At 50.3% G+C, this 26,343-nt stretch overlaps 1 protein-coding gene across 1 annotated transcript in view; it reads left to right on the top strand.

The window, feature by feature from the left end:
- Positions 1-22,853, top strand: part of CFAP65 (cilia and flagella associated protein 65) — a gene marked incomplete at both ends in the record, with an annotated part of 37,493 nt that extends 14,640 nt beyond the window's left edge. The window contains 17 exons of the mRNA XM_084209790.1: positions 31-256; positions 1,185-1,313; positions 1,595-1,771; positions 2,454-2,520; positions 6,428-6,538; positions 7,317-7,508; positions 8,245-8,403; positions 9,733-9,870; positions 10,308-10,424; positions 11,002-11,139; positions 11,633-11,698; positions 13,310-13,524; positions 13,891-14,040; positions 14,562-14,840; positions 15,495-15,632; positions 21,865-22,025; positions 22,360-22,853. Of these exons, the coding sequence (XP_084065916.1) occupies positions 31-256; positions 1,185-1,313; positions 1,595-1,771; positions 2,454-2,520; positions 6,428-6,538; positions 7,317-7,508; positions 8,245-8,403; positions 9,733-9,870; positions 10,308-10,424; positions 11,002-11,139; positions 11,633-11,698; positions 13,310-13,524; positions 13,891-14,040; positions 14,562-14,840; positions 15,495-15,632; positions 21,865-22,025; positions 22,360-22,853 (2,957 nt within the window). The remainder of the gene's footprint in view (positions 1-30; positions 257-1,184; positions 1,314-1,594; positions 1,772-2,453; positions 2,521-6,427; positions 6,539-7,316; positions 7,509-8,244; positions 8,404-9,732; positions 9,871-10,307; positions 10,425-11,001; positions 11,140-11,632; positions 11,699-13,309; positions 13,525-13,890; positions 14,041-14,561; positions 14,841-15,494; positions 15,633-21,864; positions 22,026-22,359) is intronic.
- Between the last annotated feature and the right edge of the window lie 3,490 nt (positions 22,854-26,343).

The raw sequence follows: 26,343 nt of genomic DNA, 5'->3' as shown, positions 1-26,343 counted from the left end.
CTACTTTTTGGTGTTTCTTTCTCTCCAAAGGTGCAGATCTTGTAAGTGCAAAAGAGAAGGAGGAGTTCCTCTGCCGTGTTGAAGCAACAGGTGTCTACCCAACTTTGCGCATCACAGATGCTTGTACAACAGGGACTGCCAGCGGTAAAAGCAAGATGCACATCTGGAAGCTCTTCTCCTTGGACACACTGAATGAATTCTTGGAGCGAGACCCAGCTCCTGGCGAGCTCACCTACAAAGTCCCCACAAGGCACAGGTGAGATGAGGAAATGGCTCAGTGGATCTTTGAGTCCCTTGCATGAGCCAGACAGAGATGCTGTGGCTTATTGGTATGTGTTGTAGCTCCTAGCTGCGTGGCACCCTGTTTTTCCATCCTAACTGCTGCAGGCAGTTGCTCACTTCCACTTCTCTGCTTAAGCTCCCTTGAAAGGAGCCACAGAAATGGAGAATAATTTAATTGCAATAGACCTCCAAAAGTCTCTGATGTGGCCCCTTGCTCAAAGCAGGGACATGTAGATCAGGTTGCCCAGGACCTTATTCAGTTCAGTGCTTAATATCTCTGAGAATAGAGAAACCACACCTTGTCTGATCTCCTGTTTAACCATTTCAATGCTGAAAACCCTTTCCTTAGTATCTCATCAGAATATCTTGTATTGCAATTTGGGCAGTTGCCATCCCTGACCCATTGCTTCATGAGGCTGAACAAATCCAGGTCTTTTTGTCCATCCTTGTAATCATAGTATGGTTTGGATTGGAAGGGACCTTAAAGATCATCTAATTCCAACCCTTCTGCCACGGGCAGTGATGCCTTCCACTAGACCAAGTTACTCAGAGCCCCATCCAGGTTGGCCAATGTGCTCCAGCTCTCAGCCATTTTAGTGGCCCTCCACTGGGCCTGCTCCAGTATGTCAGTGACTTCCTTATACTGAGGAGCTAAAGAGAGACTTCAGGCTAAGCAGGACTCTCTTATGTCACTCACTTTCATTAGACATACATAAAAGATTTTGAAAAGAAAATTGGGTCTGCCTTATGCCCAGTGTCCTTTCTCTCAAAAGGGTCAAGAACATAATGTCAGATAAGAATTATAAGGAAGATAGCCAGTGTGGAATGACCTTTCCCCTGTCATGCCCTGATGACCCTTCCTCCTGCTTCAGTTTAATATCTTCTTTCTCTCTTGTGACCAGCACATGCTTGATCCCTCCAGTGTATACCCCTCTCCTGCTGGATTTTGACTTTGGGTCTGCCCCAGTAGGCTCACAGCCTACCACTGTGATGCTTCTGCTGGAGAACAAGGGTGTGGTACCTGTGGACTGGTAAGCAGTGCTCGCTGGAGCTCAGCCTTCTTTTTGGGGGTCTGGAAGCGCTCAAAGGGCTGTAAGAAATTTGCAGATTAATAGGGTGGGTTTTGTAGGTACAGCTGCAGCTGAGATCTGTTGATGAGTCTAGGTGGGAAAGCAGTCAGGGAGATCCAGATCAGACCTGATGAAATGTGATGTGGCCACCAGGTGGGCTAAGCCCATTTCGATTGAATGTGTGACCATAGCCCTGGGGCAGTTGCATATCCTTGTTGCTGACCAGCTGATTGGTTCCCTAGGGCCTTCTTGTTTCCTTCTGATCAGAAGATGGACTTAGAGCGCTGGGCAGAAGATGTTGACTTTACCCCCCAGGAGCTGCACCAGATGAGAATTCAGGATAACCAGCTCTTCAGTGTTTTCCCAAAGTCAGGAACACTTCTTCCAGGGCAGGAGAAATCTGTCCAGCTCTCACACAGGTGATGACAAGCACCTGTTCTTCAGAGCTTCATGCTGTGTGCCAGAAAAACACATGCCATCAGTCCCCTGAGTTTCCATGCTAGATGTCCCTTCCTCATCATATGTTCCTCAGCAGAGGCTGGGCAAGTAAAAAGTTCCTGAACATGTCCAGTTTCTGGACCCCACAGAGCTGGTCTTCCTCAGGAGAATGTTTTAATATCCTTTAACACTGCAGAGCAAAAGGCATTTAGTGTGACATGCTGGGGACACTGGTCTGCCTTGATCTGACAGTTAAGGAGATGAACAAAATGATGCACTTCCTGCACTTTTGATTATGTAATGATTTTTTTTTTTTTTTTTTTTTTGTCATCAGCTAGAGCTGCTAGCCCTTGCGTGCCTGTAGAAGTTATGAAGAAAGCTGAATGCTTCCCCTCTCAAAGCAGACCATATCTGAGAAGTTCTGGAAATGTTGGCCTAAAAACTTGGGTCCCTAAATAGGTGTATGACTAAAATCGATATTGTATCACTCATTCCCACCCAAACACCACTGGGTTCCCCCCCACCTCCCCGTGGCCCTTACGCAGCAGTGACTCTTTAGCTGGGAAGTGAATTGTCTCTAATGTTCTGTGTGACTCTGACTCTATTATCCTGGGCACAAGGTTGATTTCTACTGTTTTCCTCTCTCTCCTCTTTCACTGCTAGACATGAATTCATTGGCAATGATCGCCTCCCTGTCTTGCTGAAGATTTCCTATGGCCATGAGATTCTGGTAAGATAGCAGGTGTCCCTTCCTTCCATTTGCTGAACAACAGCAGGTAGGAACTGAATTAATAAGTTTTTTTCCCCAGAATCTGCATAATGTACAGGGGGCTGTGGCCTTCCCCTGGAATTTGCACTAGCCAGGCAGTAAGAGATGGCCAAGCAGAGACATAAAAACAGTGTTCTGACAAACTTGTGATTCCAGCACAGACTGATGTGGGCAGTGCACTGGCAGAATGGCCCTTGGATGTTGCATCTGCTGGATTCTTCATCAAGAGGATTATTATTTATTTATTATTAACCTTTGTATTTTATTAATAGTGTTAGTGCAGAATTGCTTCTTCCTTCAAGACAACTCCACGTCCAAAACAGCCTTCCCTGGTTTTACAGTCCCTGCATGTTTTCCACACTCTGGTGTAACTTACGGTCAGGATTCCTGTGCATGCCTCCCCTCATTTCATCTACCTGACAGTGAGTTGTTCCATGCAATTCCTGGAGTTCAGATCTGCAGCTCATCCTGCTTCTCTCCTATGCAGTTTTCCTGAATCTCTCCATCTTGTCAACCCTCTATACTCTACAACCCCCCCTGGAATGTGCTTTTCTCCAGATATACCACCATCACCTGCTGTGATGGCAGTTTGGGAATGCACAGAGTGGCAGAGCATCCTCCACCTCTGGGGTTAAAGAGTCAGCTTCTTCCCCAAGCCCAGAAGATAGTCCCTGGGTTCCTGGTTGGCTGCAGCCTTTGTCCACCCACTTATTTCTCCTACCAATGATAGAGGAGATTCTTACTCATTCTTCCTGCTTGGCTGCTTTCTAAAGCATCCCAGAGCTGATCTGTGGTGTGTTTTCCCTGAGCATCTCCTCAGGCTTGGAACTAATTTCTCTCTCTCCCCCTCTCTCAAACTGTCAGTTAGAGTCAAAGTCATCTTGTGCTCTGCCTGGCACCACTCATGCCCGGCTGAGCCTTCCTGTCTGTCTCTGAAGTTTCCTATGAGACCATTGTGTTCACATATCTCTTTTATTTTTCTTTTCTTTCAGGACTGTTGTCAGCTGAAAATCCAACCCTTTGACCAAGCTGTTCAAACAGTGGCTTAACTGTGCCTTCCCTCAAAGCCCTTGGACAGGCTCCCTGTGCTCTGCCTGCCTGGCACAATCCTGAGAGAGACTGTGAGCCTTTCACCAGTTGGCCAGTGAGGGAAGAGGCTTTGGAGCACCAGAAGCCTATAGGGCATACATCCTCTCTTGCCATGTAGCCAGTCGCTTTGGTGGCTACCAGAGGCCACCACCCTCTGTCGTGCTGTCCCTGCAGAAAGGGCTAGAAAAGCGTGGAATACCCTGGGGATGAAAAGAAAGATCCCTTGGTGCCTTTCAGCTCTGGCAATAGGAGCTGTAGAAGCCAGTCCAGAGACATGGAGCAGTGCAGGTGGTTGCAACCTGCAGAGATGCAGTGCCACTACTGTACTGCTGATATCAGAAAGTAGGAATGGGAGATACTACTTCTGCAGGAGGGCAGCTGAGGGACTGAACCCAGTGTGCCTGCTTTCCTTGCAGTCATGGCATTTGCAGCTCCTGGGGCAGAAACAGCCCTAAATATGCTCAAGTTCCAGGGCTGAGCAAATCCTCACCTGTGATTCTGGTGAAATATGCAGAGCATACGCTAACCTTAGTCATATGTTAACCTTAAGCAAATGCTGTAGTGTCACCCCAAAAGTTAAGCTTTGGAAATTTCCAAAAGCAACAATAAACAGAGGAGGAGCCCATTGGGCTGGGGTATTGCTTGGTTACTCTGTCAAATTCCAAATTGTTGGGCTTCAGAGCTGTGTGGTTAGCCACCTGCAAGCCAACACCTGTTTTTCCTTTGGGTTTAAAATCACTTCTGTGATGACTTTACCTGCATGGATAGATTTTGACCTCCCGTTTCTCTGTTTCCCCAACAGAGCCTCCTACTTCTCTGTTTCCCCAACAGAGCCTCCTGCTTCTCTATTTCCCCAGCTTAATTTTCAGGAAAAGATTCTTCTCTGTTATTCCTTCCCCATACAGTGGCCAATTTTTAGTCCTCTGATGATTTATAGGTACTCTGAAAAACCCAAACTGATTTCCCATTGGCAATTTCTTCTGGCTGTAGGACTTGTGTGTTTCCAATTCCTTGTGCAGCAGGGAAACAAGGCCTCCCACTGCCTAATGCTTTCACAGATTGTCCTTTGCCTCTTCACCTGTAAGACTGCTTGTTCTCAGAGCTCTGCAATTGTTTGGCCAGGCAGAATTTGCAGCCCCCAGCAGTTTTAGTAGGAAAAGCCCAGCCAGCTGCATGTGTTGCAGGCTGAGGTAGGCTGGTTCACGGAACTCCCTGGAGAGAAGGGCTGGATCCCAAGGAGAATCCCTGAGCACACAGGTTTTATAAACTGCAAGTGTTTGCACTTCACTTCATAGGTGCCAGTTTCATATTGTGAGATGGTATCACCTGCAGCATGTGCTCTCCAGGCAGCTCTCCTCTCTGGGGAATCTGGCATCCCCTGGCATCCCTCTTATATCTTAAGTCTTCACTGTGGGATGAAGTCTATGCACTCTAGAAGGAGAATTGATTGCAGCAAGTCTTCACTTTTCTCCATTTATCTCTCTTTAACTGACAATCCTCTAAACGTCATATCCTGTGTCAAATGGAAACTGATGACAGTTTTTCCTGAGCAGTTCTGGCCTGTTGGAATGCAAGGTGGCTTTTTGATCAAAGTTGTATAAATGGATGTTTCACTCACAAAGCTTAGGGAGGTTCCTATCCCTTTTCCCCTAGAAGTTTGAAAGCAAAGCTTTTGTCTTTCTCCTACTTTCACTTCATCTGGCAATCTGTGGTTCTCAGGAGGCTGAGTATTCATGTAGTGCTTTGAAAATATCCCATATGGGACCTTGCTAACCTTGTATTTCTAGTTCTTTTTCCCTCTGCACTTTGCTTATAGATCTGAACTGGAATGGGTTTTCTAAAAGGAGTCGTCATTCTCTGCTCTTTTTTAAGTAGCTGACACAGTATCTCCTGCAGGTGTCTATCTTTGCAAATATTCTCTCTGTCTTTTATACATCTATTTGAAAAATAGCCATGCTTCAGGCTTAATTACTGTGAAATGCAGCACCTTGGCTCCTGTTGGCCCATGCAGAGACATTACTAGATGTCTGCTTTGCAGCCTCTACCCCAAAGCAGAGAGCTCTGGGGTAATTTGGAGTGATTCTGCAGAAAACAGTGCATCATCAGTGCATCTTCAGCTTCACTGAGGTTTTCTCAAAATGCAGGAGCCTATGTGAATGCAAAATCCTTTCTGTGAAATAGCTCTGTAAATCTCTCCACTTTGCTTGGAGTGCCTGGTGGCTGTTTTGCCAACAGGACACTGTTGATTATCACTTGGTCACTTAAAGTTCAGCTGGAATCTTCTTGCTTTTGGACTTGCTTCTAGCTTTTGGGCTGCTAGACACGTTCTTAGAGCACTCTAGAAGACATGCAGATGATCCTTTCCAAGAGGAAGCCATTACTTACCTAAATCCTGTCTTTCCAAAGTATTTGGCTGTGACAGCTGCACACTCTCCTATGCACAATTCAGACCCTTTCATTCATGGAGAATTTCCACCATACATTCTATATTTGCACAATACATTCTATATTTGCACATGGAAGCACTGATGCTGATGCCTAGCATAGCAGAGAGAAAAGTACAGTCTTTCTGATACAAGAAGAGAACCTTTCCGAGAAAATCTGGAGTAGGTTCTCCATCTCCTTGATTTTTGTCTTAGGACCCACTAGCTTGGTATTACCAATTAAAGTTTGTAACTGTGTGGCCTTCCATTTGCAAAGTACTTCAGAGCCCTTGTGCAGGTGTTGGTGATGGGACCAAGGCGCTGTGAGGAAGTGACTGCATTTCTTTCCGCTGTAGCTGACCTTCAGCGGTGTGACGTTGGAACACGACCAGCGCTACGTTCATTTTGCATCCACTAAGCACGTCTTTGCACCCATTGCTGTTGGACGCTCCCACCCCCCCACACAGGTGAGCATCTTGGAGCCAAAGCCAGCAGCAAGTGTAGGGAAGGAGCTAGTACTGCTGTGTCCCAAGGACAGGCAGTGTCTGAGGCAATTCTCAGAAAGTGGAGTGGCCTCCATAGTGAAGCGTCACAGGAGCTCTGAGGATAGTTCTAGGCAGAGTTTGGAAATGGCTGCTGGGAAAGTACTTCTCACCATATGCAGTTTGACAAGATTTGGTGTTCACTCTCTAATCAGAATGCTTATGAGGCGTGTTGGGCTGTTCACTTATTCTCTTGCATTGTATCTGAGTGAAAACTTGCCTAGCTGCTCCAAGTACTCTGGAAATAAACCCTAATTAGTTTTTTAGTAAATTAATTTTACTTCCTTAAACACTTATTCAGCAAAAAGGCAGATTTGATTCTGTTCTGCCTAATTTACTTGGGAAATGAGCAGGTCTGAATTGAATTAAGAGCACTTTAATACGAGTGTTTTTGCATTTTACATAATCCGCTTTACAATGATCCCTTTAGCCAATCTGTATTAATTTTCCCCTAGTGTGAATTGACAGGACACCATTTGGAGAGGCACTTTGGTTATCAAAGTACATGTGTGCTGATAAACCTTCAACACAGTTGCCTATCAGAGCCTTGGTGTTAAATCTTGACACTATGAGGTCTTCTCATTCTTAGGAGCTAAGCTGATTAATTAAATATTAATGCTTATCAGCATCCCCTGGGGAAGTGTTAACTAGTTTAACTTGTACCTGGTATAAAAGAAGCACTGCTCTTTCTGACTTACTTCAGATTTATAAACTCTACAATGGTGGCTCCATGCCCGTGACATTTGAAGTTCAGCTGGACAACATTGTGAAGATACAGGAGAAGAATTTTCAGCATCCTGTGTTTGCCTGCCTAACTCCTAGAGGAGAAATCCCCCCTGGTGAATCAGGGCACATTGGGTGGATCTTCTCACCACTCGAAGCTAAAACATACAAGGTAAGAGCCTCCTCATGACTGAAAGAAACAGATTCTGTTGTTAACCTAAAATTCTTTAGGTTTCTTGCTGGTGGTTGTAATGTAATGTTACAGCTGAATTGAGCTCTATGCCTCCAAAAAGCAGAGTCGTGAGAGCAAATTAGTGGCTGGTCTGGTCTGGAAATGGAGCAGATAAATTTGTCTCATAAGTTTTTTCTTCCCAATAAGAGATATCTTCCACAACCAGGGTCATCCCAGTATTTATTTTTCAAGTATCAAAAGTAACTGGGGATATCAGTAATATCTGTTCAGATTTGTGGTTCATTGTTGGCCTTCAAAAATTCCCACCAAAGAGACCGAAGTCAGTGTCTTCCATCATTGCAGTGTATGCTGCTGCAAACTTCTGAAAACAGCCTTCTCAAAGACCTCTGTCCTGGGCTGCAGCAGGCAGGCAAGGCCAGAGCTCTAGCACTACTTGTTGCTTCTGTCTGTGGTGAATGCATGGATAAATGAATAAATTTAACTTTAAAACTCCAGCCTTTGCTCCAAGATGTAGTCTCTGTCCATCTCATCTGGCTAATTGACTACTTAACCAGCTTTCCTGGGCTAGCAGGAAAGGCCAAGAGCAAGAGACTGGATTTGTCTTTATCCATGCATGGGGTGTATTTAGACCACTCCATTAGCAAGTATGCTAGCTTATTGCACATCTCTTCCAAATATGACTCTGGACTTTAAACTTTTATCTTGTCCGAGGCAGGTTGATGTTGTCATCCAGATCCTGGAGGGTGACTCGACCCAGATTACTTTCCAGGGAGTAGGCTACAATCCAAATATTGTAGAAGAGGCTGCCACATCCAGAAAATTTTTTTCTGCTGCAGTCATTCCAGGTTCTGCCAGGCTAACTGTGCCTGGGCAGGTAAGTCCAAGTGTGGGATATGAGCAATATGATCAGTCCAGAAATGTGTGAGAGACTGAAATATACAAGTGGCCCCATCTTGCAGTAGTCTGTGTTGCAGGAGAGTTCATTTGCCATGAGACAGAACAAGACATTTCCCTTCCAACAGGTGATCTAGAGCTTAACTCATGGATGCTGAAAGGTGTCTTCTTACCAGCTTGTCACTTCCATAGCCATTAAAACAAAAAAGGGTTTGGGCTTGTTCATGTAATTTTTTCTTAGAAGTTACCTCCCATCACAGCTGCCTTTCTTATGTGCAGTTACAACTCCTTTTTGTTTCCTAAATCATTCTCAAAAAGACTATTCTACTCCTGCCGTGCTCTGTCAGGGCTTGGCTGCCACCATTTCCCAGGCAAACTCAGGTGATTCATAACCTGAATGCTGACTCCAGGACGGTCACCTATTCAGGCACATGCAGAGGAATGCACTTGTTTGACCGGCTGCTGGCTCAGCAGGAGCTTGTCTAGCCTGGCTGGAGCTGGCCTGCCAGCCTGGACAATCTGTTGTTAAATTCAGCCACAGATCCAAGCACAGGGAATGAGCATTCCACAGCAGCAGCAGAGGCTTTCTCCTGGCAGGTAAAGGATTCAACCTGTGTGACATTAGCATGCCTTCCTTGGAGCCAGCCACAGCTCCATGTGCTCTCTTGCTTCCAGCAGGGCAATTATATTCCTGAGAACAGCAAAGAGAAGATGATTGAAAACTGCCTCAGTCTGACAATTAAGATGGCATTCTGCAAGGCTCTGTTGTCTGAAATCAAGTTTCTCTAATGATAACTGTACTTAATTAGAGATTACATTGTGCCTGGAGAATGGGACAAACTAGTAGCATACTAGTAGCAAGGTATATTAGGGATCGATTTCCTAAAATTCACAGTCAGATTGATAGGGATTTTGCACAGGCACACACCTGATGTTTCTCAGCTGAAGTAGGAAAAAACCTGGACTGCAAGTGCTGCAGAGAGAATCAGGATGTTACTGGTCCTCTGTGCTCCTGAGATCCTCTCCTGTCCAGCACCAGTGTTATGTCTTATTCATTGCTCACTCAGTCCCACTGCAATCCAGCCGGCCTTCTGATGTAATGTCACTGTAACCAGAGCAAAATTGAGAGAATTGTTACACTCTCTCAAGCTGCTAGAGTAAAGATACCTGGTTAATATCATCTGTGAATTGCTGGACTTAGAGATGAGTATGACTTAGAGATGACTGTATGAGTGCCCTTCCTCAATGGGAGGTTAGGTCCCATCTTCTTTCCCTGCTGTTCCTTCTGATTTCTTCTTGCTTCCTGCAGGCAGCCACCTTGTCCCATAACAGGATTTGCCTTGGGAATATCCCAGACTGCACCAAAGCTGGTCGACTTGTCTTTCTCAACAATATCTCGAAGAGCAAGGCAGTGGTGTTCACCTGGCAGATAAATGCTAAAGAAATGGTGAGTCCTCTTTGATCTACAGCCTTCCTGCCCATCTCTGTTGTGCCATGAAAGGACCTTACAGCTCCATTTTCAACAAGACACTCAGTTCTAAGGAATTGGCTTTCTACTAGGTGAGGAAAGGAAAAGTGAAGGCAAGGGTTAGGACAGAAGGAACAACAGAAATTCAGAAGGGAAATCCAAAGACTTTGGTGAGGTTATATGAAGCTGGAACTACAAAATGCGATAACAAACCTCAGGACTCTGCCCACCAGCAAAGGCCATGTTTGTTCTTAGAATATATCAATTGCATCTGTCTCATGCCACATACCTCTGAGGAGAGGTGTTCTTCCTGTGAAGAGAAAGCACACAGGAAGGTCCCAGGACAGTGAAATAGCTCCTCTGGGGTTTTTTCTTTTTTTATTTAATTTTTTCTCTTCCTCCTGCCCTTTGCCCAGGTGTTGGAGTTTGCTCCAAAGTCAGGGGTTGTGCAGCCTGGAGAGAGTATCCCTTGCTTCATCACACTGCAACCTACAAGGAATCCCTACTTCTGCAGAATAAATCTGGTGTGTGAGGTGAGACCCAAGAAGTACCTGTGTATTACCATGACCTGGGCATGTTCTTGTGGTTCCCAAATGGCTGAGCCCAGCAGTCAGCTGCCTGCTGCTTCCAGCTGAAAGAATCCTTCTCACACACTTCTCACTCCTGAAGACACCTAGCTTCATCCTTCCTGATGATTTAAGCATCTTTCTGTCTGTGTGGTTTACTAGATGAAGTGTAATTGTGTAATGTATGGATTTGTGAGGGGAGCACAGCTGCTAGAAGTGATGGTTTGAATGGGAATGGCTTTCAGTGGATGCCAAAGACTTGATATCTGTAAAAAACAAGTCTTGCTGCTTTAATATTACTGGGGACACAGACCAACAGTAGTGTCTCCCTCAACACTTTCCAGGTTTGCTTTGGCAAGAGAGTATATCTTTCCTGTCTGAGACTTGAAATACCACTGTCTTTTCCTGCCACTGGAATACATGGAAAGCAAGTGGGTTTCTTGGGACCTCCTGAAGGGGAGAAACAGTCATGGACTTGAGCCACAGACTGTTATTTGCAACTCTTTTCTAGCCCTGCTCCCTTCAGTTATGGCTTGTTTCCTAGGTGTACATCCAGGAGTCCCTGGTTCAGTATGAGAGGGACCTGCAGGAGTGGGAAAAGGAGAAGGAACGGCAGGCTGTGGAATTCACCATCACAGAGAAGGACCTTGAGACTAAGAAGAAGCTAACATCTCCTTCAGTGGTAAGTGCTCTCAAAACCTTCTACCAGCTGAGCTTGGCTTAAGAAACAGCAGCCAGTGTTGACAAGAAACATTCTTTAGGAAAACCTAGGCAGTTGTTAAGAGGACAGGAGACTCTGATCTTTTGAAGACCTCAAAGCTGATCTGTGGTTAGAGGAAAATGACCTCTTGTTTTCTAGCCAAGAATCATCTTACAAACTCTGAAATTTCTCGTGACCATCTGAAATTTGGAAGTGCATGAGAAGCCTTTGGAAAAACAAAGCCAGTGACTCTGAAAACCAATGGTTGGATTTTTAACCATGAATAAACACTGGAGAGAAATGTGTAGCTAGCAGTAAGAATGTGGTCTGAGTGAAGAATGGAGGATGAGATCATTGACCCTCAGCTGGCACAAATTTAAAAAAAAATCATAAGGTTTTGTTCTTCTCTGTATCTCCCCCATGTGGTAATTCTTCCATTTTTTTTTTCAATTTAATATTTTATTTTATTTTTCAGAGGTTATCAGATTCTGCTGAAACAGAAAATCTTTCAAAATCCTCAGCTGTGATCAGGAAATACAAGGTAAGTCAAGCCTGTCTCACTCACAGTGGAATCAAACTGACTGCTTTAGAAAAGAGGCAAATGCTGGATATCACAGTGTGGGAGTCTGGACAGAGAGCACAGCAGGATTTGTAGCTTCAAGGCTTTGGGAGACAGACTGTTTGGAGGAGGCAGAAGAATCACACTGTCTGGCTGTATTCTCTGGCCAGTAACTTTCCAGCTGAGGTGAATGGGAACTGCAATTGGCATCAAACATGCACCCATGACTGGAGAAAGGGGGAAGGGTTTCAAATAAGCAGAAAAAATGCACGCAGACAGGGCATTTGGTATCTGTACTGGTTTCATTTTGGGGCCACAATGGAATGTGTGCCCTGGCAGAATGTGGTACAGACTTTGCCCTCACCTCAAGAAGAGCTGTGCTCTGTTCCTCAGGAGGACAGGAAGTGCCTTGGTTTAAATACACAGAAAGCTTTAAAGTTCAATTTGCCTGGTCCACCTGTTTCCACTCAAGTGCACAACTGTATGCACTGCTATAAGACAGCTTTTCCAGCAGTGGTGGGAAGGTGTGAAACAAAGTTCCATCGAGTGCTCTGCAGAGCTACCTGGGCCCAAAGGAAGAGCCAGCAGTGCCTATAGCCATCAGCAGGATGTGCTGTGGGAATGACAGGGCTCAAAGCTAACCCAAGATCTGGAAAGATTTAGGGGAGCTGAGGGGAAGCTGGGTCTGAGAGCACTGAGGCAACAAGGAGATGCAGCTTGTTATCTCAGGAATGTCACCTCAGTGAGGCTGTAGCAGTGCTCCTGAGACCCCATAAGTGCCTTTACATGCCTTGCACTGTTCTGTGTGAAGGAATCAGCTCAGGGCAACTCTAGCTTGACTGTTTGCTCTGTGCTGTTTGGTGTGATCAGTGATGAGGGTCAAAGCATTCACTGGATGAGCATAAGGATGGCTGCAGGTAAAAACCATTTCCTTTTAGTCCTCTAGGGTTTTAACCTCTAATGATAATCTGGAGCCTGGCTGCATCTGTGTAAGGAGCAGTGCAGGCCCCTAGCCTCATTTCCAGAGGCAGGACAGCCATGTCTCAAAGATCATTGAAGTCCTGCAATGCCTGAGGACTTCTCCAGATCTCTGTGCTGTCCTTCTGGCCCAGGCATCCTGGCTACTGCTCTAAGAAACTTCCCCCAATCTGCCTGCTGGTAATGCAACCCCAAGTTGGCCCATGTAGTGTGGCTGGAGTCAGTTCCTGGTTTCCCTTCAGGTTTGGGGGAGGACAGTTTCCCCATGCATTCCATCCATGTACATCACTTCTCCTGCAGCACTCCAAGTGTGCTTGCAAGAGCTTCCACGGTGATGGATTGGAGAACAACAACCCCAAGTACCTTAGGGAGACCCTGAAACCCTGTTGACACTTGGGGATGGCACACTGGTCAGTGAGAAGGGAATAGACCTGACTTCCACTCTGGCTGCTCATGCCTGTTATCAGTACTGTGGTGCTAAGATCATTTTGACACCCAGGATCTGGTGGCTCTGATTGCTGGGCTTTCAGCTCTCATGCCTGTGCTCAAACCTACACCAGCCTACTTGTGGTCAAAGGACCAACTATATGCCTGCCATTTCTTTCTCTCCAACAGACATTACCCCCTATTAGAAGCCACCCCACACCCAGTCAGCCACCTGGGCACATTGAGAGAAGGCTGCCATTGGAAAAAGATGCCAGCCAGGTGTGGGCCAAACCAGAGCCTCCCACGCCCTTGTCCCTACACCTTGATGTGTCAGCCAGGTCCTATGCTATTGAGGACTTTCTCAGCAGCTTTGCCTTGGATTTTCCCAGATACTTCTTGTCCCGGTAAGAGATGGAGTTTTTGGGATTGGCTGATTCATGTGAGCCAGGGCTGCCCCATGCTCTGATATGCACTGAACTGGGTGCTCTGCTCTGTTCCTCTCCAGTGCCTCAGTATGAAGTAAGGGGTGTCTTGCTTTCCTCAGCATTAGCTGACATCACCTGTTTCTCTCCCCACCTCAGCTGTCAGAGCTCAGTGTTCCTCTTTTATGACAGTTTCCCTGCTCCTGTCAGAAATACAGCAGCTCCCACCCCTCCCCTGTTTGCCTGCACTGCTGTCTTGACATGCTGCTGCATTGCTAGGAGGGTGCTGGTCTTTGAGAGTTTGGTTCTGTAGTGCTGGCACTGATGGAACAACTGCTCCTTTCTCAGCCCTTTCAGCACCCCGCCCTCAGAGAGCAAGTTGGTGGATGGAAGTAGGCACAGAAACAGGACAGACACGGAGTGCGAATGGCTGTCCCTGGCTGCTGCTTCTAAACAAGAGCTAGAGGTGGTGACTGACATACTCGCAGGTGTCATCAGGTCTGTGTCCCTTCATCCTCACCTGGTTTGGAGCCTCTGTCCTCCAGAGAATGAGTGCAGCATGGTCAGCCCTCTGCTAATCCTGGAGGAATCTGTGCACTCTTATTGCCAGAATGGGGGACACACCTGCTAAAAGCTGTCTTGGGGACTATGAGCTTGGATCCTGGACCGACAGCCAAGGCAGGGGCTTCCTCCCCTGCCAGGAGCTGAGCCCATCTTTCCAGAGTGCCCAGGAATCAGGGAACTCTACCTACTGTGGTCTTGGAAACAGGCTGCATTGGGGTACACCTATTTGGTGTGTGAGCTGCACAAATGTAAAGAACCAGCCCTGGGGAAACAGAGGTAGTTTCACTGGCTCAAGCCCTCTTGCTGCTTCCCTTAGGCCCAGAAAGCAAGAAGGTACAGACTGAACACTGACATCAGTCAGTGATTTCCTCTGCTTTGTGGTGTCTTGTAATAATCTTCTGGGTCATACAGATAGCCAATTTGCTGAAACTTCTCCTTTATTTTCCTCTTCCTAGAAGCCTCTTGGAGAATGGCCACTTCCAGAAGGCAGTGAGAAAAATTGAAGATGAGCCTATTCCATATTTCTCCCAGTTCAAGTCTGCAAAATCAGCAGAGCTCCAGGACAGTAGACAGGGCTCCACGAGCTCCTCCAGGGTCTCTGCTTCGACAGATTTTGACCTTGAGAAGGACGGAGAGGGGAGAAAAAGGAGTCAGGAAGCCTCTCCCAGTGATTTGCAGGAGTCTTACGAGACTTTTCACCTTAAGCAGTTGAGGGTAAAGGAGATAATAAGTAGGTAAGAGCTCACACGTAAAAGCCAAGAGCTGCATAGTCAAGAGAGCCATGGCAGCACACTGCCTGGCCAGAAATCCATTTCTCCTTCAGCCTTTCAGCATTTCTCCAGCTGTGTAATATGTTGTTTGGGTGGAAATCAATGCTAGCCCACCTAGCCACCCTCTCTCAATGTGGTTTGTGGGGAGAGATGGCTTACTTTTTCTGGAGTTGAGCCGTGGGCAGTGCCAGGATGCTGTCTACTTTACTCTCAGGCAGTCTAGGCCATATTAGACATTAGAGTGCAGTATGTGCTTACCTTACCTTTTATTTTCACTGCAGTATTCCACCTTGAATTTGCTGTGGCTGCTCCCTTGTACACTGCTACAAGCTACAAGCATTATTCACTGCTGGCAGCTACAGCACAGTTGGAGGGAGAAACCAGTAAAACTACAGTCACCAAGCTTTGTCTAAGGTCAGGGCCTGACACCAGCTGGTGACAGTTCTGGGACAAGGGTCAGCAACCCATTGTTCAAGTCTTTGGTTCATTGGTCTCAGCGCGTAGGAAACAGTGTGTGCTCCTCTGCTGTGCCTGATGATTCCTGGCAGGAGTCACAGCAAGCAACCTGCCTTATCTGCTTTCTGACAGCTGTCCTCTGCTGTACTTCTGTCCTTCTAGGCAGCCAGCTGTTGGGAACCTTGTGGAGCTGCTGCTGGAAAACACGCTGCAGAATATCATGATTGAAGCCAGTCGTGGGGAGGTGGTGCTGACAGCCCAGCCCAGGGTCATTGCTTTACCCCCCAATGCCTCCCAAAGGTAACAAAGTGTATCTGTGCTCTGGTGGGGGACAGGACCTGTCCTTAACATGTCAGGCTGAAGCACAGCCCATTTTCTAGACCGTGTGGGTTAGCTCAATCCCTGCCTATCAATGCCAAGGCTGCCTGCGCAAAACAAAGAATCCGCTCCCGAAGTCTCTGCCCCCTCTTGGCTTGTCCTGAGCCACAGAGCAGAGGTGGTAACAGTACAGCCTTTCTGTGGACCTGAGACCCTCATACAGCTCTGGGGCAGGGCCCTATGCGTGAATGGCTGGCCTAAGGCACTGGAGAGCCTAGCACTATGATGGTCAGTCGTTTGGGAAAAGGTGTCAAGGAGCAGGCAGCAAGGAGCCTCTGACAGCAGAAAAGGAGCAAAGCTTTCACAGTCCAAGGGGGTGTGAGATCCAGTTAGGCTGAGGGAATGGCCACTGGTGAGGAAGGTAGATTTGGACCTGAGTGAGAAGCATAAGGGTTTGCCCTAGCTTGGACAGAAGTGCAGAGAGATGGTATTGAGGGTTAATGGAAGAGGGTTGTTGGATGTAGATGTCATCTCTGGAGCTGCCATGTCTTTTTCAGAATCACCAGCCCGACATCCCCATCCTCCAGAGCATAGCTGCTGGGTGCTGCGCTGCTTAAGCTCCTCAAGCACATCAGCTGTCTCCATTCTTCATCCCTGTGATGTCCAGAGCAACTCAGACCCTCCCACACCACGACCTTAGCTCAGCATGCTGGCTTTCTCTGAGGAGGTATGTCCTGATTATGTTCTCAGCACCGATTTGAATCGTCTGACAACTGGGTGGAAATCACAGCAGAGTTCATGAGATCTCTCCTTTCTGTGGCTGGCCACGTCATCAGAGAAGAACCCTATGCCACAGGGAGCACATGGACAACCACTATGACAATTCCCACTATCCTCAGTCTCTACCAGCTGAGAAGAGTGGAATCTGCTTTGGAATGCAGCTGAGGAAGGATTGACATCCAGACAATGAGGTGATGGCATCAGCAGGATGCAGGTAGTGAATTCTCCTCCCCTCCTTGCTCCAGTGGCGACTGCAAGTTCCAAGGGGGCAGCTGCAGCACAGTGAGTACGCGCAGCAACCCAATAAAAGCAACTTGACCTTCAGACACTGACACCGTGTGTTACATACGTAACTCATGCGTCTGGGTTTGTGAGCTCTGGACAAGGTCTTTCCTTTCCAAACTACAAGGCTGTCACCTAGGGAAGGGGATCCTCTGAGCCTTGGCTTGGCCTGGGGAGTCTGTCAGGCTGCAAGATGTGTCACAATAAAGGAGCATGTTTGTCACAGCCGGGAGGTGGCAGCGTGAGTTGTGAGAAATCCCAGTGGCCAGCACAGAGCAGGCTGGTGCTGGGTTCCAGCTGCTGCTCCCGGGCAGATGCTGCAGGATGGCTGTGCCAGGCAGGGAGCCATGTTTGCAGCATATCCCGTGTTCTGCCCTACCTCTATGGACTCTGCAACATGGGGCTCATGCAGCCACCTGGCTTTGGTGAGGGTGCAGCTTTGGTGTCCCTGTCCAAACCCTCATGCCTTGTTTCCCAGTGCCAGGACCCAGCCAAGACCAGAGCTGCATCTTCTTCCCTCGCATCCTAAGACAAGACTGTGCAAAAGGCACTGTGAAGGGCTTTTGCCCCGCTCAGCAGAGGGCAGTTGCCTGCTGTGCCTGGGGTACTGTGGCTCACCCAGCTTCACCCCAGCACTCCTCTCTGTGCTGGAGCCCTGCGTGCGTAACCGTTACTAAGCCCCAGGGCTGAGCTGTTCCTGTTGTCAGAGATACAGCAGGGGCACTGCCAGCTCCTGAACTCAGCCTGAGTGGCTTGCGCCTTCACATGGGTCCTGGATCCTTCTCATGAGAAGGGCAAACCCTCTCCTCCCTTCCCAATACTCTGCCTGCCAGGTCTCCTACATCACAGCGGTCTTTCTGTATTCCTCTGGGCTTTGGCTAGTGCTGAACAGGAAATGCAGAACCACTTCTTTCCTCCAAAGCTCAAGGCAGCAGCAGGGCCTGGCTGTTCAGTCCACTTGGACTGATTATTCTTGGTCCAGGGTCCTCACTAGGATTTGCTCCCTGCAGATGCTCAGTTGCCCTGCAGCGAAGTTCCCAAATGGATAGCAAAGGCAGGGGCAGAAACCTCACTGTTGCCCTAAAGCAGGTTGAATCCAGCTACCCAAGGGCAGCATGGAGCAGTGAAGACAGGGTAAGTCAGTTTGTCCATCCTCAGACCTGCTGTGTGATCTAATGCTCTTTAGGCTGCATCACTGCAGCTGCACCATTGCATCCACTACCTGGAAGAGCTGACATGGGAAATGCTGTGTGTTAGTCTGATGTAACACCCAAAAACAACTGGAGAGAGCCCGAGTGCCAAATGTGCAGGGAATTTTTTTATGCCATTAAATCTCCTGTCCTCACCACTTTCCTGTGCTCCCAGCCTGAACCTGGAGAAAACAGAAGTCATACTGTACTTGTCTGTTGGAGCACTATTAGAGGGAAATTCACTTGTTTGATAAGCATCACTCTAGTAGGAGAGATCTCAAAGATGATGCCTTAAACAACAGGTGAGTCAGGGAAACAAATTTGAGAGCTCTTTACACCTGTGAGAGAAATTTTTCTTCTCTCAGCTCTTTTTAGTGGCTGTGAGATGGTGGTGTGTCACCTCTCCTCTGTTGTAGGTCTTCTCTGGTGCCTGTCAACAAGAACCATTCTGAGTGCACTAAGCAAAGGGAGTAGCAGCTGTCACACACTTTTCTTTTATCCTCATCCTAAAATATAAATACACTGAGGCAGCCTCTTTCCCAAGTTGGGGAAATTCCCAATTCCTCTTCTCAGGCTGGGAACGAGACCCTGACCCTGGTTTTGGAAAACACTTCACCTTGTGACCGAGCCACATCAGTGTCCTGTTAGCAAAGAGAGACAGCAGCACTCCCAGATAGTGCTGGGGATGAGCTCTGCATAGTGGGGAGCCTACAGTGGGGTTGTTCTCACCCGGGGGCTTCTCTCTCACTTGGATCTTTGGGGCAATGGTGAGGTGAGGGTAAGACAGAGATGTGCAGAGCTGGCAGGGAGGGACTTTCTCTTAGCAAGAGGTTTTGTTGGTAGCCACTGCCAAGGGCTATGAACTTCTGGGATTATAGACTCACAGCCCAGCTCAGCACCCAAAAGAGGGGAGAAGTCCTGTTTCTGCTAATGACATTTGGGGCTCAGGCAGAAGGAAGTCTGAGCTTGTTGTACTGTCTCCCAGAGCTGGATTTGGCTCCTGCCCAACAGAGTTACGTTTCTAATGCACATTTCTCCAACAAAAATACTGTAGGTACAGGTCCTGCTTCTTCCCACTAGTGTTTGGGCAGTGAAGTGGGTGATGTTCCCACGGGACTGGGGTTGGTGGCCAGGCCAGGCTCCCGGCAGGTGTACAGCCAGCACGCCTATGGCTGAGCACGAGCTTGGCAAGCTAATGGGACTCCCCCTCTCCTTGTGGGAATTATCGGGAGCACTCAGTCATCAGGCAGTTAATGCACCACACAACAGGCGCTTTCTTCTTGGCTGTTACTGATGGCTCCCAGGGAGGGATGAAATGGCCTTGGGGCAGGTGGGCAACAGAAGCTATCCTGAATCCCATTAAAACATTTAACACCTGCTGAATTGTGCCATTGTGTGGGAGATAAAGGGAAGGGAACAAAGCTGCTCTTGGGCTTCCCTGACAGGGTGTCTGCTAGGCTTTGCTGTCCCATTGCAGCTGGGGAGCCTGAATCTCCTGCAAAGCCCCACTTGGTGGGTCTCTGTCAGTGTGGGGAAGGCAGCAGTGTTAGGGGACAAAGAATCAACCATTCCCTGGTTAGAATCAGCCCCTTCTCCCTCTGGACAGTGTATGAGGTGTAGGAACCTGGAAAAGTACTGCCCTGAACAGCTTGCAGTGTCTGAAGAGCAAAAGTGTGAGGGTGATCCTTCCAAAACCCTTGGCGAAGCTGGACAGATCCTTCACCGCCAGATGAAGCCAGATTCTGGGCTTCACTGGCTCAGCTGTGTCCCTTTGGTGTTTGAGTTTGGGAGCCATGCTCAGGACAGGCCAGGGCATCATGCTGGCTCCTGATGGACACAAGACAGACTCTGATGTGACCTAGGCAGTCCTCATGGGGCCGTGAGGCAGAACAAGCCCTTGGCTGCTGCAAGAGGAGGCTGAGGCTGCCTTTCCAAGGCCAGCCCTACTAAGAGTTCAGTTCTGGTGCTGCCCACCTGTCTGTCAGGGAAGGGCACGTACTGGTAAATGCTGCCCCAGAGATGCCAGAACAGAAGCAAGACATTCCCCAGGGTAGCAGTGCAGTGCAGGGCACTCTGCAAGCTCAAGGGACCTGCTTTTCTCGTGTTTTCTGTAAAGCAGCCCTGCAAGGACAGTATTTGCTGCTATTTAGTGGGAAAGAGGCTCTCCTGCAGGAGAGAGGCTGGGGTGAAAGAGCATTTCTGACACAGCATATAGGCTTGGAGATGTCTACTGGCACTGCAGCAGCACCTGTGGTATTTGGGGTTTTTTGCTTCTCCAGAAAGAGGGGCAGCCTATGCCAGGAGCTGCAGCTCTGCTGTGCTGGTGTGTGCCAGGGCAGGCAGGGGTGGGAGTCCTGTCCAGCACACTTCCCATACCAGGAAAGGAGAAATATGTAAGTCCAAGCATCAAAAGGAGGGGGAGCATCACACTTCTTCACTGCACCACAACCCAGAGTATTGGTGGTGTTGTATTTCCTTTGCTGCCAAAACTATTGAAAAAGGACCAGGATGAGCAGGGGCAGCAGGTTGGCATCACTCCAGCCAGGCCCGGGGGACCCCAACCTGCAGAGGCAGCAGCAGCCAGGAGGGATGGAGCCTGCCTTTCAAAATCCTGAGTGTGAGAGGGTCAAGTCTCCAAGGAAGAAGGATTGGGTGGCAGTGGCTGCTAAGGATCTGCCGCAATGCTCTCACACTTGGGAATCCATTTACTGCAGCCTGCAAGTACAGTCCAGCTCTGGAGGGAGCAATGGTGATGGTTTCTAAAGCACACCCAGGACAAACTCCTGCAGGTGTACACCGTGGGGGTTAAAGCAGCGTTACCCCCCTCCCCACCCACAAACACACCCATCTACACAAACAAACAGGCCACTGCACTTGCACAAAGGAGCTTCTCCTGCCACTGCTGCTGCGCTTCATGCTCTGTTATCCGAGGAGTTGTGGGTGCCAGAGTAACTGGGAGAGAGAGCCCTGCTCCTGCTGACTCTGGCTGAGATCAGCACAGGGCTGCCAGGGCTGAGCAGTGTGGCTGGGTGCTGTAGGAGTGTGTCCAAACTTCTCCTGGCTTCCATGAGCTCTGCTCCCAGAGCCAGCACAGGCTCGTCTGCACTGGTTAACCTGCTGGGCAGTGACACAGCTGGGACACAAGGGTGCTGTGACTCTGGGATGCAGTGACCCACAGGGAAGCATGTGCACATGGAGTGAAACACATCCTGTTCTTGCTGCTGCGTTAGGACAGCTGGCTCCTGGCCTGTGTGGCCATGCAGGGAACACTCCCAAAGAGAGTGCTCCCAAAGTTTTGTTGAGCTGTGCTTTGCTGCCTAGCTCAGAAGTCTGTGCATTGCTCTAAATGATGTGTGAGCATTGCACTGGTGTGCCATGGGGATTTTAAGCATGAGTGGGGGGATTGGGGTAAGAACAAGGAAGACTTTTCTATCACGGGCTCTCAGACTGCTTGGGGTAGACACTAGATTTGCTTTTCTGCCCTGAGACTTCACAACTCCCTGACTTTTCAGCAGTCCAGAGCACTGCAAGAAAGCCACTGCCATCCTAGAGTTGCCCAGGAAGGGAGGGTATCCTCACACCTGCTTCCCCTGGCCCCCTGCTCTCCTCTCATCTCTGCTGCAAAGTGAGCCAGGCAGGTGGGTGGAAAAGTGACAGCTGGTGTTGTTCCAGTGCAGGTTAATGAATGTCTCCTCCTCTCCCCCCACCTCCTCCTCCCCACCACCCCAGCACCCAGGCTCCTGGCTCCTATCAGCCCATCAGGCTCCCATTAACAAAGGCAGCCCTGGAGAGTTTGCATAGAGACCTGCTCTGCCTCTAATCTAGGTGGGCTAATCACCTCCCTTGCCCAGCCTGCCTTCCCTGGGTCAATATTTGCTCTGAGCAAACACAGAGCTGTGACAGGTGTGCTGGGGAGAAGGCTCGCTGCCGCCAGCCCAGCCCTCTTGCCTGTCTCTGCTCAGTCACATCTCTCCGGCCCCCCGATCACCGGCCAGCCAGCGCTATTTTTATCGGGACTATAAAAGCCCCATCCAGCCAGCGTCACCCTCATTTTCTTCTTGTGAGCCAGCGGGGGAAGGCGAAGCCACTCACCTGACAGCTGCCAGCGTGTCACCGGAGCCAGGTGAGCTGCTAAAGCCCAGCACACCTTGGCCAGGATCCTGCCTGCCTGGCTGGGAACAGGGCACTGGGCATGGAGAAGATCCTGGGGGCTTTCCCCAGACAAATACTGGGAGTCCGGTCACACACCCGAACTGCTGGGAAGGAAGGGGACGGGCTCGGGGGACACTGTCCAGCCTGTCCCCTTTCCTTAACTCTTCTCTCTCACCTGTACTTTCCAATCCTTTCTGTTCCCCTCCCCTCCTCCATTTACTTTCTTCCTTTCTTCCTTCCTTTCTTCCCTGTTCTCCACCCTGCCATGCCAGTTAACCTGCCCCTGCTCTGTTTGGCTTTCCCAGGCAGCAGGTGTCAAGCATCCACTTTCCAGACTTCATCCCCGGAGGAGCTGGTTTGGAGCAGCATGTGCAGCAAAGGACACCCAGCCTGGAAGGACCCAGCTCGGGAGGAAGGGGCTGCTGACAGCCCAGGGCAGAGCACCCCTCCAGCCCACACTGTCCAAAGTCGGAGCATCTCTGCACTTGCCTGGCGTCGAGCCCCACGTGCAATACCTGACCTGAACGTTTTGTTCGTTCGGCTCGCGTTAGGCAGGTCCAGCCCATCGGCAGGCGCACGGCTGGCGCTCACCCCCGGCCCCGCCGCAGCCGCTGCAGCGCGGCCGTGCTCCTGCAGCCGCGGAGGGAGCACTCGCCTGCTTGCAGCTGCTGCGTGCCAGACGGACACCCAGTCTGTGTGCGGAGCAAAGGGCACGAGGGACGTGCACAGCACGCAGTCTCACCCAAACACACGCGGCAGTGAACAGCCAGTGCACACAGATGAAGCAATCTACACATAGCACGCATGAACACCATGGGACTTCCACGTGGCACTGTGGGACCCAGGGGACAGTGGTACACACGGCATTTCTGGCACTCAGCTTTGTAGGCTGTGACGTGCAGGACCCGTGTCCGTGTGCCCACAGCATGGCAGGCACATGTAACGCACTAGGCACACGCATCCTGCCTGTGTGGCTGACTGCTGCTTGTAGCAGCTTGCTGGGGAAGGGCAGCCTGGCCCTGGCAGCACTGCAGAGCCATGGCAGGCACACAGAGCCCTGGCACGGTGCTGGCCCAGGGTGGAGTTTGGCAGGCTCTGCCGAGCACCCAGGTAGGTCTCAATGGTCTGCTGGCACCAAGGGAGCTTTAGCTGCTGACAGAGAAGCAGCGGGGAGGGAGGGCAGGAGCAGGCAGCAGGGAGCAGGGCAGAGGATGAGGGGTGTCACATCCGTTCTCGCCTCCCTCTGCCTTGATTCACTCCCAGGACCTGCACTTCCCAGCCCTTCCAGGACTGTCTTGCTGTCCAGGGCAGGTATTTCCTGTTGTGCACCTGAAGCCTGCAGGCCAGGTGCCAGATCCTGCTGGTGGCAATCCCTCTGCCTATGCTTGCTGTGGAAGGATATAGGGGGTGGTGCTGGCAAGCCCGTGGGTCTCTTCCCGGACAGCCCTGCTCACTGCCTGTCCTGCTCTCCAAGCACAACTGCTTGACCCGGACTCCTGTCCCATTCTATGTCCTGTCCCATCCCTCTCCCCCAGCAGCCAGAGAACACATTCAGAGCCCGGGGCTGCTCCTAGCACCATGGAGGCTGCAGGGAGTCGTGGGGAGCTAGGAGATGGGACAGCAGTAAACCTGCTTTCCTCTCACCTCAGGATATTTTTTGGGGATAGAAAGATCCCTCACCTCCCTACTGTCTATGCCTGGCTCTGCCTGCGATTTCTCTGTCAGCCCCGAGCTGCTTCTGCCCTGCCCTCAGGCACAGGCACCTCCATAGCACAGGATCATTCTGGTCCTGCTGTGCTCAGGGATGCTCTGAGTTTACAGGTAGATCCTGAGCCCATCTGCAGCCTCTCTGCAAACACCAAAAAGGCTCAGCCCATCCACCCAGTGCGGATGGAGGAGAGGTTGGAGGTGAAGGAGCTCAGGAGTGTGCTAAGGGACAGGATGGTTCTTGCTGCTTTCCCTCACCCCCATGCAGCTACACACAGGACAAAGCTCAGCAGCCCTGGTCCCAGAGCAGGAGAGTCCTGTTGCCTCCTTGGGGTGCCCCTGCAAGGGGCAGAGATGAGGCATCTCCTAGGCTTCCTGTTTGGGCAGATGCTTTAGGAAGTTTCCATCAGGTGATGTAGGCAGGGGCCAAAATCAAAGAGCATCTCCAGGGTTGCTGTGCTCCCTGCATCCCTCCAGAGCTAAGGGTCCATTCTAGCCTGGGAACAGCCCCAGGACGATGCAGTGATTGGTCATCATTGTGGTCATGGGCCCTTGGGCTGTGTCTCCAGGCTCTCTGTCCCCTGCTACCAATCCTGGCAAAGTTGAAAAGCTGAGAAAGCACAACACATCCCCTGATATGCACAACCCTCTGCAGCTGCCCTGCTCAGGCTGGGATCAAACAGAACATGATTAATAACTCTGAGCAAAGCCAGACCCTGGTGTCCATGTGCTCCAGTCACTGCACGTGTGTCCCTGTGGGGCAGAGCCTGGTGGAGATGGTATCTGGCAGAGCAAGGCTGTGGAAACGTGGCCATGCCGCCTCCGCTTTCGCCCGCCTGCTCCAGCTCCTCTGGGCTGTCTTATGCCCTGGCTTACTTGTCCCCCTGCCACCTTCCCAGCCTGCTCTCACTGCCCCAGCTCTGCCAGCCCAGTGGCACTGGGAAGCTGTGAAACCGTTCAAAGATGGGATGGCCCCCAGCAGCCACATTGCCCTGAGGGCTGTGTTACCTGGGGAATGACTCTTTGGCAGGATTAGCACTCGAGGGTGAGATTCTCCTCAGGATAGGCAGATCCAGAGGCATTAAACACCCACTTTTACATGTCAGAGCCAGTGCTGGTACCATGGGTACCAAGGCTGGCATGGGATGGGGCACAGCAGGGTATTGCTACTTGTGCTGGGTGGTGCTGTTCCCCAAACCCCAGGCTCTGCATGGCTAGTGGCAGAGTTTTGGGGACCTTGGGACCTGGGCTGGGGATTTCCGTGGCACAGTTCCGCACCAGGAGGATTTGCATGGAGAGGGCAGGGTGCAGGAGGAGCACTGGGAAGCCACAAGTGCCCAGGTTTGGATTTGCACATAGGTGTAGTTTCACACAGGTGTGTATGTGCATGCATGCCTGTGTATTTGCATAGGTGTTTCAGTGTGTGTGCCCTCCCTGGCAGGCAGGGCAGAGCTGGTGCATCCCTGTCCTGTGTGTGCACGCGTGTGTGTCCTGCTGAGCTGAACGGCTGGTGCTGGCCATGCTCTCTTTCCTGGTGTGTGCAGCTGAAGGTGTGGGTGGGAGCAGAGGTGTGCACTGCTGCTGGCAGCCTCTGGGCTGCTCATGTCCTGCCCAGCCCGGATGGGGTGTGCCATCCTGGGGCAGGCCCTGCTTTATTTCAGGATGTGGGAGAGGCAGCTGGTTGTCCTCAGCACACCAGGGTCCCGGAGGGGACCAGCCCACAGCGCTGTGTGGGCACCTCAGGGGCTGAGAACCAGCGTGGTGTGAGCATCTCTAGACCTCCTCTGACCCCACTCAGCCTGTCTGGCACATCTCTGCTGTGCCTGAAGGAGGTGCCCAGGCAGAGCAGGAGCTCCCTGCCCCTCAAAGTCACTCTGTCCCAGCCCCACTGTGGGTGCTCAGACAGTTTGCACAAGGAGACAGGCTGCTTGTGACACTGGGGATGAGCTAATGTTGGAGGCCAGGGTGCTGCTCCAGCCTGCTCCAGGCCTGGGACAGGGAGCATAGGGACTGTCCTCACTCTGTGTTGGGGTCCTGCACTCCCCTTGCCAGGCTTCAGATACTGTCACCAGGCAGAGAATCCATCCCACACACCACCCCCAGCTGAAGACAATAAGCAGAGGCAGTCTTCAGTCTGCCTGGGCTCTGGGACAAGCTTATCCCCCTCTGTCAGACAGGGTGGATGGGAGAGGTGGGTCCCAGGCACGGATCTGCATTCTGCTGTGGGGAAACTACAGGAATTCTGCACACTCCAACCCATTCCTGGCCGTAGGGAGTGTCAGGGACAGCATAGGCACAGCCTGGCATCCTCCTCCCTGCACCCGCAGACCACTGGGTGAGGGGACATGTTTTAAAACTGCCCCCCAAAATAGTCTTTAACCCCCATTAGAGAAGGGAATAAGGGAGAATCCTGATGGAGTCAATATGCTCAGGGGAAAAACCCAGAGTTTATACTAGTCCTGCATCTTGGAGCACATCAGCCCCATCCTCCCACGGGGCCTCCAGGGAAGGGCTGAGTGATGGGGCTCCTCTCTTCCCAGCCAGTGGCTCTGGGAAGTGCGTGGGCAGCCTGTCCAGGGGAT

This window comes from Fringilla coelebs, assembly GCF_963513975.1.
Source record: "Fringilla coelebs genome assembly, chromosome: 7".
In the NCBI taxonomy this organism is placed as follows: domain Eukaryota; kingdom Metazoa; phylum Chordata; class Aves; order Passeriformes; family Fringillidae; genus Fringilla; species Fringilla coelebs.
This window is presented reverse-complemented; position numbering and strand designations above follow the sequence as displayed.